The sequence below is a fragment of the Leuciscus leuciscus genome (assembly GCF_965113295.1).
Source record: "Leuciscus leuciscus genome assembly, chromosome: 3".
In the NCBI taxonomy this organism is placed as follows: Eukaryota; Metazoa; Chordata; class Actinopteri; order Cypriniformes; family Leuciscidae; genus Leuciscus; species Leuciscus leuciscus.
Genome location: NC_138727.1, coordinates 25933787 through 25954288, shown reverse-complemented (window position 1 = coordinate 25954288; position 20502 = coordinate 25933787). Strand labels below are relative to the sequence as shown.

At 39.9% G+C, this 20502-nt stretch overlaps 1 protein-coding gene across 2 annotated transcripts in view; it reads left to right on the top strand.

Moving 5' to 3' along the window:
- Positions 1-20502, top strand: part of LOC309495590 (MSL complex subunit 3-like) — a 520390-nt gene that overhangs the window by 73906 nt on the left and 425982 nt on the right. For both annotated transcript variants that reach the window (XM_082165386.1, XM_082165387.1), the window contains exons 6-7: positions 2171-2299; positions 2903-3063. In XM_082165386.1, coding sequence (XP_082021512.1) covers positions 2171-2299; positions 2903-3063 — 290 coding nt within the window. The remainder of the gene's footprint in view (positions 1-2170; positions 2300-2902; positions 3064-20502) is intronic.

Here is a 20502-nt window from a genome sequence, read left to right as displayed (position 1 = left end):
AGTGTGTCGCCGGCCTTATTCAAGCGCAAGTGAGAACCGTATCGCGGGGGATCCCAGGTTGTTAAATGACTTTCTAACAGCCCCCCCTCTTGCAAACTGCTTAACGCTGATCTTTCTCTGAAACTGTAAAATATTGCCACACGACCGCCATCTTCTTTGCTTAATCTAAGTTACTGAGGAGAGTGCGCGGGTGCCCTCTTCCGTCTCGGTATCTCCCCCCGCCCAAATAAAAAGAGGGAAAAAAAGTTTCTCCTGAGCACAGCGTTCATGACACATATCATCGGCGAATTTCATTTTTATTTCCCGATGGCCGATGGCAGTTAACGAGGCAAATATCGCCCGTTACTGATGTTCAGCCGATGCATCGGTGCATCCCTAATAAACACAGTATAAGATGTGAGCATTAAAGTCTTATCCATAAACTCTCTCGCTCTCCCTTTCATTATTATGGAACATACACAGCGAAGTACACAAAACACTCGTTACAACTAACAGCAAACAAATATATACACACCTTTTCAGTCTGTGCTTAATAAACTGGTACACTGTAAATCCGGTAAACTATTCGATGAGCTGTCATAAAGTGCGCGCTCTCATGTTAGTCCTGTCGCTCCGGAGGTTGTAATCTGGATCACGAACAGTTGGTACAGATCCATCCTCGAGTAAGAACGAGAGTAAATGAAGACTGATATGTTCATTCTGACATCCAACAACAAAACACCTCAATCGCTTAGGAGACATTCTTGTCTACAGCTGCTCAAGCGTCGAACAATGGCGGACTGTGTCCAGCTCACTCAGGGCGGGTCTATGCTCAAACTGAAGTGTCACTCAACAGTCGTGGGAGGGGCCTGCGCAATTCTACGTCACATTGCGCTGAATCTGAGAACTGCTCATTCTGAGACAGTGCTCATGATTTATTGAGATTGTAAAAAAAAAAACACTGGGTGGATTTGTATCATTCTAGGGTGGTTTTGCTCACACACTGCCAACACACATTTATGTTCAAACACCATGTAAAAGTGAATTTTGCATAATAGGTGCCCTTTAAATCATCTAAATCGACAACATGTATGTTAGACCCTATACCGACTAAGCTATTGAAAGAGATGCTTCCAGAGGTCATAGATCCTCTTCTTAATATCATTAATTCATCTTTGTCATTAGGATACAGTACATACCAAAAACTTTTAAGCTGGCTATGATTAAACCGCTTGTTAAAAAAACTCAACTTGATCCTACAGAATTAGTCAATTACATGCCGATCTCGAATCTACCTTTTCTGTCAAAGATACTAGAAAAGGCAGTATCCTCACAGCTATGTTCCTTTTTAGAAAGAAATGGTATCTGCAAGGATTTCCAGTCAGGATTTAGACCGTACCATAGTACTGAGACAGCTCTCATTAGTCTCACAAATGATTTGCTCTTATCTTCCGATCATGGTTGTATCTCTCTATTAGTGTTACTCGATCTTAGTGCTGCATTTGATACTATTGACCAAAACATTCTTTTAAATAGACTCAAAAATTATGTTGGCATTAATGAAATTGCATTAACATGGTTTAAATCATACTTATCTGACCGTTATCAGTTTGTAGCAGTAATGAAGAGATGTCTTATCGATCACAAGTTCAATACGTAATACCACAAGGCTCAGTACTAGGACCGATGCTGTTCACTCTGGACATGCTACCCTTGGGAGGTATCATTAGGAAGCATGGCAATAGTTTTCACTGTTATGCTGATGATACTCAACTCTATATTTATTCACGCCCTGATGAAACATATGATTACTTGGGAAAACTGGATACGCGTTTGTACATATATCAAGTGATTATATATAGAGGGTGTAGAATTAGGATGGACTGTATAGGAAAAGGGTACATTTGTCTGTTTCAGAGTGAATTTAGAGTGAGACACTACATTCTTTTGAGTTATAAACCAACCAGTCTTATTGTGATGATTTGTATTTTGTTACTCTGGTAACCTGTTCTGCCCTTTTGGGGGGTTTTCGCTAGGGTCTTGCTGGATCATTAATAAAATACAATGAATAATTGTCCGTCTAATTGGTCAAGACACTACTTTGTTTATTATTTGTAATCTGAATTTTCATGACTTGGAACATGGAATTACACACATGCTCTTCTAACCTTAATACTATGCTTTTACACAGAGGGAAGAGCAAGAGCCGCAGACCAAAAGGGAGAGTGAAGACAAGAGCATCACTATAAATATTGACATCCCTGATGTGCTCAAGAAGAAGCTGGAGGATGACTGTTACTATATCAACAAAAGAAAGAAGGTATGCATGTCACTCCTTCGGTAACATGTACATAAAAGAGCATGATTCAATGCAAACCAGAATAGGGCTGTGCGATATGGACCGAAAAAAACTATCACGATTTCTTTGATCAATTTTGAGATTTTGATTTGAATCACAATTTTGACACGCACAGACACACTTTACATTCATAAATGCATTCAGTGTGAATTTGAAACATATTTCCAAAGGAAACCAATTAGAGCTTTATCAAAAAGCTGTAACGTCTCTAAAACAGACATGAGACACGCTGTCTGAGAGTCAGAGCGCTCTTCACTAACACGCTGTGCATATATTTATTTAATAAAAAATCGCAGCCTTTGCGATTTCATAATCGCACTAAGCCAAATCGCGATTTCGGTTCGATTTCGATTAATCGTGCAGCCCTTTACCAGAACTTGATTTAATGTCTCAAATTAATATGATTAAAATGGAAACACCACAGCATCTCTCTTGGTCTACCAATATGTTCAGATTTACTTTGGTTTCTTGACCTTAAAGCTTAACATTTTCAAAATTAGTCTCCTTTTAAGGGCATTGTCTAATGTTAACAAAAATTATTTAATTTTGTTTCATTGACAACAGCTGGTGAAGCTTCCATGCCTGATGAATGTAGTAAACATTCTGGAGTCCTATGTGAAACACTTCACCCTAAATGCAGCTTTCTCAGCTAATGAGCGCTATCGGCACCCTCAGAGCTCCACGCAGACCAATATGAGCCTACACTATATGCCACCTGAGAGGAAGTAAGTTGTAGCCATTTTTTTATTTTATTTTTTATTTGTCATATACATAATGGTACACTCGTCATCCATCCAGGCTTCAGCTCCCTGCTTTTGGCCTGAGACAATGGGATAGGTTCCAGATTTCCCACAATCCTACATATGACAAGTGATGGGCAGTCATGGCCTAGTGGTTAGGGAGTTGAACTGGTAACCCAAAGGTTGCTGGTTCGATTCCAGAGCCGGTGGGAAATGACTGAGGTGCCCTTGAGCAAGGCACCTAACCCCTAATCGCTCCCCGGGCGCCACACAAAGGCTGCCCGCTGCTCTGGGTGTGTGTATCCACGTTTGCAGTGTATGTGTGTGTTAACTACTCACTACTCTGCTCCTAATGTGTGTGCATTAACTTGGATGGGTTAAATGCAGAGGTCAAATTCCAAGTATGGGTTACCATACTTGGCCGTCACGTGTCACTTTCACTTTTTCATTAACAGGGTTTGTTCAGAGTTTTGAAAATGATTGATTTAAACTTTTATCTTTTCAGGGTTTGAAATGTGCTGGAATTTTGAATATAGAATCCAATGTTGTTAAAAAAAAAGAAAAAAAAAGTTACCTTTTTATTAAAAAACAAATCATGAATCATTTCATATTGTGTACATTTCTTTATTGCCGCACAAGTAAAACTTGAAAGTGCTGGAGAAATGCTTGAATTTCACTCTCTAGGTACTAGGGCTGTGCGATATAGCATATTAAGATAAAGTAAGTGTTAAAAAAACTCTTGGACTGTGTGCAATGTAAAAGTGTAAACGTTGAACTATCAAGGCAAACTTTGAGGTAGATCAACATCTGAAATAAGCAGGGGTGTAAAATTCACAGTTCGGTTCAATACGACACAGCGGTGTCACGGTTTGGTACGTTTTCGATACAGCAAAAAGAAAGAAATGGCAGAGAAATTTACTTGATTTTTAAAAATATATATATTTATTAAAATAAAAAATATTTTTAAATAAGTGTGAGTTTTCCTATATCTTGAAACTTTTAGTTTTATAAAAGGGGGTATTCTTTGAAGGATGAACAAATTATGTTCTGGTTATCACATTAAAAATAACATTTAAATATGATAATATTTGAGTTTTGAAGTGCTGGAAAAAGATGTGAGACGTACTTGAAAGCATTTTACTATTTCTGCCAAACTTCCATGGTTACATTTAGTAATACTAGATTAAATAAATGGTGAATGTTGCTGATCTGTGGACTTAAAGCCTATAACTATAGTTCATTCATGGCACAATGTTTCTCCTGGTTTCCACGTCAGCACTGTTTGATCCGTTAATAACAGAGAAATTTGAATGCTTCTCACTAGATCTCGCAGCGATGTTATTAATTCAGTGGCGAATTCAAATGCTTTCTTAACTGGATCTCTTTGCACTGTGTAGTAACAGTGTCACTTGATCAAGATTGGCTCGCGCGGCATTTACATTGGTCCAAACTTAAAAGCGGTCCGTGAAGCACAAAATGAGTAGCGCAGTTTCGTTCCACTTTCATTATGTCTGCCTATTGATGTTGGGCAACCGAACCGAAAGCCTCATACCGACCGGTTCAATACCAATACGTGTATCGTTACACCCCTAGGATGATACAAACTTCTAAAGCTGTAAGAGATATTGGGATGTCAAAGCGGTGACTCAACTGAACACGAGAGCAACGCAACCTGGCTGTTTAGATATTATTGGTTGTTTGCTTGTCAATGGTAGCACATTGATTTATCAAAAACATCTGATAGGCTGTTTAAGTATCTGGTTGACATTTCCGCACACAGTAGGTGTTGGTATTGCACCTTAACGCTGGTTGCCACATGTCATGTAGCACAAACAGACACACACAGCAATCACCTGCTACTGCCGCGTTAAAATATGTCATCGGATATGACAGACGAGACACTCTACCCGCACTTCAAGAAACTTTGCTCGCCAGTGTGGAATTTTTGGGGGGATTCTGCGAAAATTACTTGTTAATCAGCCCAGTCTGCAGAAAAGGGGAGATGGTCCTCACTGCAGAACACGAAATCCAGGGGAAGGAGTTGGATCCAGATCCAACTCCTCCCACCTTACATATACCTAAACCTACCCATCTCCACCCCCTGATCCCTAAACCAACCCCTAAACCTACCAGTCTCCACCCCTTATATCTGGATCCAACTCCGCCCCTGGATCTCGTGTACTGCAGTGAGGTGCTACTGGAAAAGGGGGCAAAGCCTCCGTTATCCTGCAGATTTGGCCACTCTACAGAGAGTAAGTTGTCATTATTTTGCTAGTCCGGGAAACGGGAAATGTTAACTGTTGATGCCTTTCTGTTTTATTATATTAACATCCCTCTGGGATTTTAGTCCAAAAGTGCATGGCATGGATATTTGTTACTTTAAATATCTTTAGAGAGCCGTATTATTATTTTTACCCAAAAAAGGATGATGTGAGCATTATGGAGCGCTAAACTCTCACATGTAAACAAGTTTACCGATTCATATTAGAACTGCACCAACATTATATATTTTTTAATTCAAATTAAAAACGTATCTCTTCTCTGTAGCCTATAACTTATGTCCCTTGTTGTCTGTTGTTGTTTTGTTTTATTTTTATTAATTGTTTTTGGTTTTAGAACGTCTTGGTTACTAACATAACCTCGGTTCTCTCTAGATGAGGGAACGAGTGTTGCGTAAGCTAGCTTACGCTACGGGAAAATCCCTTTTCTCGAGAATACTGAAGCCAAAAATTATCCTTAATTTTGTATTAATTTAAAACACATTTTGCTGCAGAGAGCAGACCTAGGCGAGGCAGCTCGCCCGCCTATTGGTTGCTCTGCGGCAACTGCTGCAACCTATCGAGAGGCTGCTCGTGATGTAAGCACCAATGAGGTCGCTGGGGCCCTCAGTCGTCACGGCCCGCCAGAATGGGCGTGGCTTATGCCTTTATAAGCCGGGTCCCGATAGGATGCTCTTTGGTTTTTCATCAACTGAAGCGAAACCAGATCGTAGCACAAGCATGGCAGGGTTACGCAACACTCGTTCCCTCATCTAGAGAGAGCCGAGGTTACGTTAGTAACCGAGACGTTCTCTTACGAGAGTACTCTCATGTTGCGTAAGCTAGCTTACGCTACGGGAACCCAATGTAAAACGCCGTGCGTGCTTAAGAATCGTCCACAACATTGTCCCAAGGGCATGTGCCCGGGGCACACATGATAGGTGGGTAATATCAAGGCCGACAAGAAGTGGGCCTAATGAATGAATAGGTGCTTAACACAGTATAAAAGTCAGGATAGACATTAGTCAGCCTGAACTGTAGAATGACAACTGGACTGAGCACAATCCAGTCTGTACAAGAATGCTAAAGCATAATACGCAGTCTGGTCGGAAACTGAGTCGAGCAGAACTGCAGATATTTCTTAGACTGATAACAGTTTAGCCTGTAGGGCAGGAACTTCTAGGTTGTAAAACCTTACAAATGTAGATGGAGAGGCCCAGCCTGCCGCCATGCAAATATCTTGAAGTAAGACCCCACTGGACCAGGCCCACGAAGAGGCCATGCCTCTGGTGGAATGAGCTCTTAACGCCCAAAGGGCAACAAAGGTCTTTGGACGTATAAGCCAACGCGATAGCATCAACTATCCACCTGGAAAGGCTCTGTTTCGAGGTAGCTAGCCCTTTAGGGCAGCCACCGAAAGAAACCGAGTTGTTCTGACTGTTGTTGTGCAGCTGCCGACTTAAAATCAAAACTTCCCTGTAGCCGCGTTTCCATTACAGATTTGCGCAAATGTTTTGCGCTATTATCTAAATATCGATTAAAAAAAACTATTGCGAAATGACGGCGTTTCCATTAATGCTACTTAATGCATTACTTGTTATGCGACTAAAACGTCCTTTTTTCTCTGACGTGGCGTGTTATCCGAGCATTAATGGCAGGGAAAGACCCTTATACTGCGAACGACACATATAAGGAGTTTCTGGGTGTTTCGCCCTCATTTCTGCTCCGAGGTTTTGATTGTGGCATTTATTTGAGATTTAGAATCCAGTATTCCTATAGGCTAATTATTGTTTCTTTTATGAATTTAACCCTCTGGGGACCAAAAACGCGCCCACGCGTTTTGCTCGTTTTTTTTTTTAGCAATGAAAAATAAACACAAAATGCTCTGTTAATTTTGATCTTTCATTTTCGTGTAATACATCAATCGATCCTGTTCAGTTTCAATTTTTTTTCTGTATACTCACAATACAAATAAAGTGTTTTGCTTTTTGACAAATAAAGAAAAACTAACATGATGCTATTTCTGCCTTCTCTCTGTCAGTAAACTCCCATTTGAAACGCGTTCGAAAATTATCTATAACTCCGCGAAAATTCAGTCAAACAGGCAAACAGACCCACGGGCATAAAGCTTGAGATCGCAGCTTTTAAATGAAGTAATTTATATAAAAAACAAATATTATCAGCTTCTGTAATCTGTATAAAAAGAGAGCGACTCCAGTCGAGCTCATTAGGAGCCATTCAAAAGTAATGTGACCACTCCCCGGAGAGCGCGTGCTATTCAAACGCAAATTCTGAGAACCATTTCAGTCTGTGAAACGCCCCCACATCAGCTGTAAACAAAGAGGCATAATATAGCCTACCTTATGGAGAAAATTTTCCGTGCTGATATGAGGAGCAGATCCCGCTGAGGAGTGAGGTAGGCTAAGTTATCCTTTCTCAAGTGTTAATGTGGAATAACGTTATGGAATAACGTTGTAGGCTTATGTAAACAAAAAGATGAATCGCGTTTCTATAATATGAATCGCGCGTCTATTTGTAAAGAGTGTTTAGCCTAAATATGAATCGCGCGTCTGTGTGTGAAAGAATAAACTGCTTTTACAGTTACAGTTACTGCGTTACAGTCAGGCGAAGTATGAAAGACAACATTTTGTTGACTAGATTTGGGTACAGTTTTTACTGTAGAATATACTGTCACATCAAATAAGCTTTTCTGAATATATATAAAATACTATTTTGTCAAAAATAAAGTCATAGACTAAGATGTTCCAATGTTGGCTATATTCAAACTAATGAATACATATGATAAAATGTAGGCCTATAATCTTTTTTTTTTTTTTTTTACAAAGAAAGAGTACTTTTTTGCAGAAATATTGCTGAAATTGTAATTATTGTTGTAATTGTAACCTTTTTAATAAAATAGCAAAACATATTTACAAGATAGATGTAAGCAAAATCTTAAATGGTCAATATAAGTCTTCTTCAAAATATATATTTTGTCTTTGCATTGTGGCTCAGTCAGTGTCACACCTGAATGAATGGCTAATTATGCAGAGTCATTATGCAGAGTGGGTGGGACTAAGGTGTAAACTACTCCTCCCCCTCGCATATTGGCTTTCCAAGCAAAACCTGTTTTACACCATTTAAATAAATGTATTTTTTTTTGTGAACGATAAAGCAAGACTATTTTCACATAATTTTGAAGCTAGAACTGAAAGGGACAACATCCATTAGTCAAAAGTCTTGTGGGCACATATTTTGTATGAGTTTTGTGGTCTTATTTCAGCAACTTTCATTTTTATTTTTTTAAATAACCACGCATAAACATTATTCTCTTAAAAATACAAACATCTACATACATGTTGCTCGCATATTATGGTAGGCCTGTTTGTGCTATATAGAGTGAATTTACACCTTTGCCATTAACATGTTTATAAATAACTGAAAAAAGCACAAATGTCAGAGCATGTCAGAACATCTCAAGGGCCCCAAAAACAGCTTGGTCCCCAGAGGGTTAATAAAGAACTCTGTCTCGTATTCTGTCCAAACGATCCATGTAGGCTACTTTTGTGTCCATTCGTTTTTCCTTTTTTAACCCGTAATTGAAAAACGAAAAATGAACGGTTGTTGTCTTTTTAAAACGCAAAGTTGAACACCAAAATTTTAATTTGAACTGGCTACACAAACTGCTGTGCAAAAAAGTAAATACTGACGAATTTTCAGATTTTTGTTTATGACTTTTTGCCCCTTTATTAAACATTTAAAATATTCACAAATTAATATGGAAAACATGTCGATTTTACTGGTTTTCTAAGGCCAAATTAGAACCTGGAATTTAGTGTCGGCTAAAATCACTTTTCCATCTCCGCTGTTAAGCAGATGCGCTTTTAGAGAGAAATGCACCTTTCATATGGATTGCATAATCAGAAGGTATTAGCTTTCGATTCGAATTTGTTCGTTTTAAAGTGGACATTTCAAGCTTTAGCCTACATAGGCTATATTTTGTTTCAGTTCTCGCGCTCCAGTTTACGGAGATCATGAAAGTGTGTCTGATTTTTATTTTTTATTTTACAAAAGCACAACGTTTTCTTGTTATTGTGAGTTTACACAAATAAAAGTAGTTGAGAATAATGTATTATTATTTTCTGTATGACCAGAAATGATAGAGTATTTTAAGTTGTTTCCACTGTTATTGCAAGTGTTCACGCCCGCGTCTTCTAAATATAGCCTATTAAATGTTATAATATTATAAAATTATATAAAAGTATTATTATTTGCGTAGCTATACATGGACCTCAAACACACCGCATCTTCTAAGTCAGGTGACTGTAAATGCGCAAAAAACTGTTTCCATATCAGTTTTGCGAAATATTCCTTTTTCGAATTGCCTGAAAAACCTCCTCATGCGAGCATAAAAACTTTTTTGCAATAAACAGGAGTTTTTGCGAAATTGACGTGTTTCCATTGTGCGTATTTTTAATTCACAATTTCAATTTGTGCAATTTGAAGGGTAGCCTAATGGAAACGCGGCTAGTGTCTCTCCACAACTTGCAATGCGCATAAGCCGCGTAACCTTGTTCTCCGCAAGGCGACTTCGCTGCTTCGTCTTGATCCGATTCTGCTTTTTCTCCGGTGGTGGTGGAGCTGTCTGGACATCTGAGGCTTCAGGCGTTCCTGATTCACCATCGTCCGTCGCGTCTGGCCTCTGAAAAAAGCTTTTACGGGTGGCTAGTCTGCCTGGGTCTGGCCATATTTGAAACGTCTCATTCGTTCGTTGTTTAGGTCTATATTACAGCCGTTTTAGGCATGCGCTTTATTTGAAATGCAGCATGCGATGTTGTTTAATAACTTTCAAACGGTAGAGCCTGTTCCTTTTTAACCCTTGTGTGGTGTTCGGGTCATTTTGACCCGGAGAGAATTTTCTTTTACCCAAAAATACTAGTTAATGTTATCGCTTTGGACTGAAACTTAGTGACTTTATTCACAGATGGTATAACTACTTCTCAAATGTTTTTTTAACAATTTTCTTACTTTTTTAGGGGGGATTTTGTCACCTTGTTACACTTGTGGTCTTCCCGGTCAAAAATGACCGGCCTACAAAAAATTGCTTATAAATCACTTGTTATGCAATATTATCACCCAATATTGGATTCAATCTTTTTGTCAACTTGTTCTCTTTCAATTATGACTGGTTTTATATTTCTATTTGCATCTGATTAATCGTAGGCCTCATTTATTTGACAGTAGGCATCTCATTTTTTGAGTAAAAAAAACATTTTTTTGTAATAATTTTGGACATTTTAAATAAAATCTGAAGAAAATTGGCACTGTTGATCACACTAGTCTACTTTAATATTTCACCAGGAATTTTGTTTTGAAAAACTTTTATTTTGTACAAAATGACACATTGTCACACTTGTGGTCTTCCCGGTCAAAAATGACCGGCCTACAAAAAATTGCTTATAAATCACTCTTTATGCAATATTATCACCCAATATTGGATTCAATCTTTTTGTCCACTTGTTCTCTTTCAATTAGGACTGGTTTTATATTTCTATTTGTATTTGATTAATTGTAGGCCTCATTTATTTGACAGTAGGCATCTCAGTTTTTGAGTAAAAAAAACATTATTTTTGAATAATTTTGGAAAAATAAAATAAAATCTGAAGAAAATTGGTACTGTTGATCACACTAGTGTACTTACATTTTTCACCAGGAATTTTGTTTTGAAAAACTTTTATTTTGTACAATATGGCATAGAGTTACACTTGTGGTGTTCCACTGGGCCATTAAGGGCCATTGTTTCAATGGGCCATTGAAAGTGAATGGGAGAGACCAATGCAAACAATGAATGGAACAACACAAAATATGTATCATTTTAAAGCTTAGAATCTCAGCTTTTTAATGCATCTAATCACTTTGATTACAACTCCTAACGAGAGCTGAGTTAAAACAGAGTGTTAACAGCCTGTGCCCCCCGCAGGCGCCACCTAGCTGCGAAATAAATAATCATATTTTTTTTTCAAAACCATTACCTTGATCAACTTAAAATAGGTGTCATTTGAAATCTTAGAGTCTGAAATTTACAATGAATGTAGCCAATTTGATAAACTCCTAAGTAGTGCTGAGTTATTTGCTGATAAATAGAAAAAAAAACAAATTCATAATTTATAAACTACTTTTTTGTACTACATTCAGCAATATGTAAAATACATCATACAGCTCAGATAGTCCTGTGTCATATGTCATTTGAAAGGTCTCAATGAGTAGAATACAGCAAGCATAATTGTTTCAGGCTTTTTACTAAACTTGAGTGAGGTTTTTATAAAATAAACCCTTCAAGAGACCCATTTTTAAACCATATATGGATGATGGAATTTTAGACACATTTCTGCTCGTAACATCATGAAACATGCTCCGATTGTGGAAAATAACACGTCATTATTTACAGCAGATGCTTACAATTAAAATGAGTCCAAACTCAACATAATCCATCACTCAGAACTAAAGATATTCCTCATGGAGTTCGAACACAAAAAATACCACAGACACACAGACTCACATAGTCAAGCAAGGTAGCTTAGACTTGGCCTTTTTACTTGTATCTTCATGAAACCTACATCGATCATGAAAAATGACACATCGTTATTTACAGCAGGAGCTCACGATTAAAAAGAGCCCAAACTCAATATATTCCATCAATAAGATCTAAAGATATTCCTCATGGCGTTCTAACACAAAAAATACCACAGACACACCTAGCCAAGTATATACTCATGAAGCTCTCATGTTTGGTTTTCGCTCATAACTTCACGAAGCATGCACAGATCGTAGAAAAATGTACATCATTATTTTCAGTAGACTATCACAATTAAAAAGAGCCCAAACTCAACATAATCCATCACTCAGATCTAAAGATATTCCTAATGGAGTTGTAACACACGAACCCCCACATGCGCTCACAGAGCCTTGACTATAGATGTAGCCTAGCACTTATGTCGCATTTTAACTCATAACTCAATGAAGCATGCATAAATTGTGGAAAATGGCACATCATTATTTACATGAGATTGTTAAGATTAAAAAGAGCCCAAACTCACCATAATCCATCACATGCACATATGTGTACATAAACAATGAACATGCCCCTGAAAACTTTTCAGTCTCTCCCATTCACTTTCAATGGCCCATTGAAACAATGGCCCTCAATGGCCCAGTGGAACACCACAAGTGTAACTCTGTGCCATTTTATACAAAATAAAAGTTTTTCAAAACAAAATTCCTGGTGAAATATTAAAGTAGACTAGTGTGATCAACAGTGCCAATTTTCTTCAGATTTTATTTAATATTTCCCAAATTATTCAAAAATAATGTTTTTTTTACTCAAAAAATGAGATGCTTACTGTCAAATAAATGAGGCCTACGATTAATCAGATGCAAATAGAAATATAAAACCAGTCCTAATTGAAAGAAAACAAGTTGACAAAAAGATTGAATCCCAAATTGGATGATAATATTGTATAACGAGTGATTTATAAGCAATTTTTTGTAGGCCGGTCATTTTTGACCGGGAAGATCCCGGGGGTTTTAGGGTTCTGAACACCACACAAGGATAGCCAAAGGTCGGTGTATTTTTGCTTTATACATTTTAGGCTTATTCTCAAATTCAGATTGTGTTAGGGGGGACGGGATTATTAGGCAATTTTAATCGGACAATTTGACCGGAGAGATTTAATTTTGTCGGACATTTCTTTTTTTTTTTCGGCCAATGGAAACCTGAGCCATATCGCATTAATTATATATGGCAGCCGGCAGACTGATACTGTTGTTGTTGCGCTTACTTTTTCATGTGATATCGAATAATATGTCCCAAGCATATTATCGAAATCGTTAAATTTTTTATCGCAATCCCGTATCGAGATCGAATTATCGCCCAGCCCTACTTTGAGCGTGGAGGGGGACCTGCCCTCGTCCGAAAGCTCGTCCGAAAACAGTATTGTGGATCCAAGTTTCGAGCCGAGCACCAGCCGGAGAACACTGACCATTTGGAAGCATAGAGCCGTCTAGTAGAGGGCGCTCTAGCCTGCGTAATCGTGTTTAACACTCCTACTGGGAGGTCAACAGGTATCCATTGATAGCCCATACATGTGTAACTAACGTAACTTAAGGCATCAATGAGAATATCACAATAACCTATATTAATGATATTTAAGCATTAGAAATCAGAATTAGGTTCGGCTCTTGAAATGAATTGGCTACGACCACTGTTCGAATAGCAAACGCAGTATCAAAACATTTATTTTAACATTCCACAAGAATTGTGAAATCACACATAGAAAACAACAATAACAAATTCCCCCCAAAATAGTCAGTCAGTTAAAAGAAAGAAATCAAAAATCAGTCCAGTAAATTAGTTCAATGTTCAACTCAGTTGAGTTTCAATTCAGTTCCTGTGTGGTTTGTTGAATAAAAGGCCTTGTTTCAAATCACTACCAGTATGTGATAACGTTGGAGATCTCATAAATCTTATCTGTATGATGTATCCAAAAGCGTGGAGTCCACCAGCTTGACGAGTTGATGGCCACTGGTTACAGTCACACTCCAGAATCGTTGAGTCACTGAATCGCTGAATCACTGGTTCACTGGCTCGCCGTAGAATCACTCTCTCTCTCTCGCTTAAAGGTGCATTAAGCAACTTTTTCATGTTAAAAATACCCGTTTTCTAAACCATACATGCTTAAACAATTGCCTGATGGGCTGAATGAGCCCTTCTCTGATCACTGAGATTGTCTCTATAATCCTGTAAAGTAAAATAAATAAGAGGGATTCGGGCCGGAATTTTAGACTGGGCGTGACGTCACGGCACACTCACCTGGCTGTCTGGCAGGTTTGTGTATTCGCCGCCATTCTCCGTAGAAGATGGATTCTAAGAGACCGGCTTGTAGTTCATTTCAAACACCAACGCAAACTCCACCTAAGATAAAAAAAAAGAAAACTTTTGTCCGTGAGCGTGCACACTTCTGGCTGCAGTTTCGCTTGCCGCCAGAGGGGGCATAGTTCTGCAAAAACTCAGAGACTTGCGCAATGCACCTTTAACAGTGGCAGAATATGCACAAAAAAATAAAATAAAAAAATCTGCATACAGCAAATGCAAAATATCGAATTAGTAGCTGCACATGGCTTTATCACTGACACATTCAAAGTCAATGTAACTCAAATTCAAATCTATATCACTCAGTTTAAACATGAACATAATGCACTGTGTAACATATCACCTCAAATATGACTAAGGACACAGTCAGTAAAAACACGCGTGAATAGTGCAAAGTGCTCATTTTACAGGTTTAAGCATGTCTAATCTAGAAAGTTACTGAACTCATTAAAATCATATAGCCACGAATAGGGCGGCAAAAGGCGTAACAAACATCCTTTATGCTGGCTCTAAGCCTCAAAACATTAGCCCATTAGGGTAACCCCGTAGCTGAATAAACATACATGAATTCACGTTACGCCATCTCATCATTAACAACGCACATATATGCAACAAAATGGCGTTCCAAATAGCAACGGTAGATTAACAAAGATAAACATATCAATCATCTCCGACTGTTTTTTTTTTTTTTTGTCAAAGGACATAACAGGAATAGCAAAGTAACATGAAGCACACATAGTATATTATCGTTTCATTTTTAATCAACTTAAGATGGCATGCTAGCAAGTAGTTTCCCTTCTGTTGTACTCACCGGAGATTATCCAAAGAAAAACAAAAGTGTAAACGGCAGTTTATAATAACTACGGCTTCTTGCCACTTTTACTAGCTAATACCAGCATTGAAAATTATTTGTCCCGTGTGTTAAGTGGTCTGTTTCACTTTATTTATCTCACTCTGTCTTCATCTAATGATGCACTTGACGAGAGGAAAAAAGAAAAAAAAAAGAGTCGCTCATCTTCTTTAGCTGTGCAACATAGTGGCTCAGCCAATAAACATGAAGCAGCGCCATCTAGGGGAATGGAGAATCACAGCAATTACAGTACTTTGGCCCTGTGCAGTTTAGGTGGGCTACATCCTCCCCCCCTGAATGTGCATGCATCCCTGCATGTACCTATACCTACTTAAATAGTAATTTGATCTGTTCCTAAAGCTGTAAACTTCAGTGTGGGATGTAAGTCCAAAGCTTTTGTAAAAGCCTGGTCAAGACCATTCAACAAGGAGTGCATAACTAAAGTCAAGGGGTTTCCTAAAGGCTGGTAAGTCAGCCGGTCAGGCTCTACCCTATGTCTAACTGATCTTCGCACTTCTGCATCTTCTTGTTGTTGGATATCATTCACACTCAAATCCTCAGGTTCATGCCACTCTGATTGTTCATCATGGTTTTCTTTCCTCACAGGTTCCTCTTTGTCTCCATGTTCTTTTGCAGGTATGGTTTGCACCACATCATCTTTCTAAACTTCAGGACTCATCTCATCATCTTTCTTTCTTATGTCAACAGGCAAATCATTACCCCCTTTCACTTTGTGAAGCTCTCCTTTCCAGTTCTCTGTTGGCTGGAATACCTCAGCTTCAGGTCTCAGGCTTGATTCCTCAGGGCTTGTGTTGGGGTTTTCCTCTCCTGAAGAAGGTCTAGGGTCAGTCTGAGGGATTTCATGGACAACAGTGACAGGTGGGTAAGTTGCCACCAGCATTTCCTCTGGGTAGTCGTAATCGTCTTCCTCCTCACTCTCATATGATCTCAGCTGTTCTTCCTCTTAAGACACTGGAGTCTGAGCAGGTCGCATTGTGCCTTTCTTTTGCTTATGCTGATTCACTTCTGCTTCGATGGATGGAGACAGGAAGCCACAAGGTAAGAGCAAGTCACGATGCAGTGTCCTATCAGGGCCATCAGAATGAACAGGTGCTACAACATAGACAGGAGAATCGTTTATGTGTTTCACTACTTTGTACACAGTTCGACTCCAACGGTCAGCTATCTTGTGTTTGCCCCGCACTCCAACATTCTTGACGAGGACATGGTCTCCTACATCCAAGATGGTTTCTCTTACTTTCATGTCATATCTCTGTTTGTTTTTCTGAGCGATTCTCTCTCTGTGTTCCACTGCAAGTTTGTAGCTCTCTTGCAGATTTTCTTTGAGCCTTTTCACATAATCAGTGTGAGTGGTTCTGCTCTGCCCTTCTGGGTGTAGTCCAAACGCCACATCAATAGGGAGGTTTGGCTGTCTCCCAAACATTAGCTGGTAAGGGGAAAAGCCTGTTGTGTCGTTTTTTGGTGCAATTGTATGCGTTCACCAAAAGCTGCACGTAGTCACGCCATCTGGCCTTACTTTCTTCTTCTAGAGTCCCAAGCATCTCCAAAAGCGTTCTATTGAACCGCTCCACAGGATTGCCGCGTGGGTGATAAGGGGTGGTTCTAGTTTTCTTGATCCCCAACAGCAGGCAAAGGTCTTTGATTACGGCAGACTCAAAATCCCGACCTTGATCACTATGTAGACGCTCAGGTATGCCATAGTGAACAAAGAAACTGTTCCACAACGTCTTGGCTACTGTCTTGGTCTTCTGGTCTGCAGTAGATACTGCAACAGCATACTTCGTAAAATGGTCAGTTATTACTAGGATGTCCTTTGTCCCACGGCCATCAGGTTCCAAAGACAGTTAATCCATGCAGACTAGTTCGAGCGGCCTGCTGGTCCTAATGTTCACAAGACGGGCTGTCCTTTCAGCTTTTGCTTTGCGACGAATACATCTCTCACATGTTCGCAACTTCTTATCTATGTCTGTAGACATTTTTGGCCAATAAATACGCACGCGGACAAGGTCTATGGTCCTCTCGAATCCCATGTGTCCAACTGAATCGTGGAGACCTTCTAGAGCGGTTTCACGATATTTTGTGGGAAGAACCAGCTGGAAAAATGGTTCACCGATGTTCATCCTTTTACTGTAAAGGACCGCATGGTCAATGACGAGTTGATCCCGCACTCGAAGCATGAGTTGGACTTCTTTGTCCTCTTTCTGTCTGACACGATAGGAGAGGCGTTTTCCTGTGGTGAGTATATCCATAATTCTGTTGATTACTGGATCAGCTCTCTGTTCTGCAGCCCATTCCAACTGTGACATTCTGGGAAGGGTGCTGGATCCTGGAAGCATATCAGCATGAGTGAACTCGGCTGGGATAGCACATGCATCCATGGCCAGGGATTCAACGATCACAGGCGAGTGATTACTCTCTTTCCCTGTACTGGAAGCTCCATCTAGCTCATGTCTCTGGCATACAGCTTTAATTGCTTCTTTTGGAAAAGTGGCGTCACTCTGTTCTTTTAGAAACTTGACAGGAACTGCAACACTCTATCGTCTTCAGCTTCGGCACTCAGATCTGTCTCATTAAGGTCATGTGGACGCCTGGATAAGCCGTCGGCATCTTGATTTCTCTTGCCGGCCCAATACTGGATATTGAAGTTGAAGTTTGACAGGGCTGCTAGCCACCGGTGGCCAGCAGCGTCTAGTTTGGCGGATGATAATACATAAGTCAAGGGGTAGTTGTCAGTGACAACGGTGAACTCAGCTCCATAGAGATAGTCAGACAATTTGTCAGTTATTGCCCACTTAAGGGCAAGGAACTCTAGCTTATGTTTGGGGTATCTCCTCTCACAGTCTGACAACCCCCTACTGGCGTAGGCAATAACTTTCATCTGTCCATCTTGCTGTTGATACAGAGCCGCCCCAAGGCCATGAAGACTAGCATCGGTATGGAGAACATATGGCAGTCGAGGGTTGGCAAAGCCCAAAATTGGAGCAGTTGTTAACTTTCCAATGAGAGTCTTGAATGCTTGTTCGCACTTAGCTGTCCACTTTTCAGCAAAGGGTGACTTAAGGTCGGTGTTGGAAAAGGACTTGGCTTTGCATTTCCGCCTTGCCGGAATGTAGCCAGCTGTGAGATCATTGAGGGGCTTTGCAATTTTTGAAAAGTCCTTGATGAATCTCCTGAAAATCCAAGAAAGGACTTGAGCTCTTTAAAGGAGTCATGAACTGGATTGTTTTATTATTTTATAATGTTGCCTGGGGTGCCCTTATAATGTTAGTATGATTTTTACATCAAACATTTTCATAATTTATAAATAAAAGCCATTTTTCCAAGCCTGATTTCAGCCTCAGATTTGAACGCTCTGTTTTAAGGGGCGTGTCTGCTGTGAGACTGCAGTGCAAACGCCCACTTTTGTGATTGGCTGACATGCTTGCATATGAAATAGCTAGTATTACATGAACTCTCTCGAAAACTTTTACTACGTTTTTACTATTACAGCTATCGAGATTAACAAATCGTGAAAAGTATCATTTAAAGCATTATATTTAAATCTATTCCATCACATGAAAGGTTGCAGCATGATGAGCACTGACTGAGCAGATGACAGACTGTTGATCGCGTGAATAAAGATCTTATCATTGCAACGCAATTTTTGTAAAATGTTTAGCACAGACACCTAAGCCAGTGGGAAGGGTTGTAGGAACCGCGTCATTAAAAATGAATTTAATCCACTGGTCCCTGATAGCTTGGTCCGTTCTTGGGAGAGAAAAAACATTTCTATGTTGATTATGGCAGTCAACAACAGAGCAACTCACGTGTGCACCACGTTTCTGCATCTTTCACGGTCGAGTGCGTACTTCGAATCGGAATTCAGTAATGGCGGCGCTCGACTGAATATGAGGAGGAGAGGGGCAGGGCGGGCTTCCTGCAGCATAGGTCTGCGGTGTCCATATATGGTATATCCTGCGCCGACTTGACGTCAAGTCAGCGCAGAAATTAACATCACGTATTTGAGTGCACGTGCACGTGGGCTGGTTGACGAACCCAGGGGTAAACAAAAGCTTCACTTTTAAATATCGGCTTCCCGGGCCAGTGTATAATCGTTAGGCAATCATAACATACATTTTTTCTCGTGGAAAAGTGAAAATTACAGGTCATGACTCCTTTAATATTGTTTGGTCGGGGCCAAGTTGTGAGTGCAGAAATCTTTTCAGGGTCGGTTTCTACTCCATTCTCCGAGACAACATGTCCCAAGTATTTTACCGACTTCTTGAAGAAATGACACTTCTCAGGCGATAACTTGAGCCCAAACTCCTTCAGTCTGTTCAAAACTCGCATAAGTCTCTCCTCGTGCTGTTCAAGGGTTTCTGAGAACACAATAAAGTCATCAAGAAAAACAAGAACTTCTTTTTGGTTCAAGGAGCCCATGCATTTTTCCATGACTCTTCGGAATGTGCTTGGAGCGTTGGTTACCCCATGCGGCATCCTATTGAACTCCCAAAATCCCATGGGAGTGTCGAAGGCTGTTTTAGACTTGTCCTCCTCTGCCATTTCCACCTGATAGAAGCCTGACTTCAAGTCCATCACAGAGAACCATCTCAATCCTGTCAGAGCTGCAAAAGTCTCCTCAATATTTGGCAAAGCGTATGCATCTTTGATGGTCTGAGCATTTCATTTTCTGTAATCAATGCATAATCGAATTTTGCCACTCTTCTTTTTTACAATTATAACTGGTGATGCAAATGGACTCTCAGACTCTCTTATGATGTTTGCGTCATACAGCTCTTTCAAGTGGAGCTGGACAGCTTCGTAATCGGATGGGTGGATGGGTCTCACTCTCTGCTTAAAGGGTGTTGGATCAGAAAGACGGATCTTGTGCTTGACTGCTGTTGTATGTCCATAGTCAAGGTCACCACTCGCAAAGACTTCAGGAATTGAATTCAGCCTCTTTGTAATCCTTTCTTTCCACTCCTCGGAGAGTGGCGAGTCACCAAAATCGAAAGAGATGGGGTTTTCTGGAGCCACTGAATGCAGTGTGTAGCACCCAGTTGTGGTGCTAGCAGAGGGTGACTGTTCACTCTTGGTTAGGTCTTCGCCCGTTAAAGAGGTAAGTGGGGAAATAGATAATGGAGCGGTGAGCTCTGCCAAGACGCAGTGTGCTGGCACTGTGCCGCTGTGTGGGGTTTCATTCTTGAGCAAAACAGGCACTTTAAAAGATGTCCGTCCGGGACTTGACATGATATAACTGCAAAAAGTCAACCCGTTTGGTAAGGGGAGTGCCAGAAAGACTATTCACGTTCCTCGTATAGCCATCTACTGCCATTTTCTGGCCTGCTGGGACGACTATTGCCTTCTTGTGAAGAAGTTTGACTTTA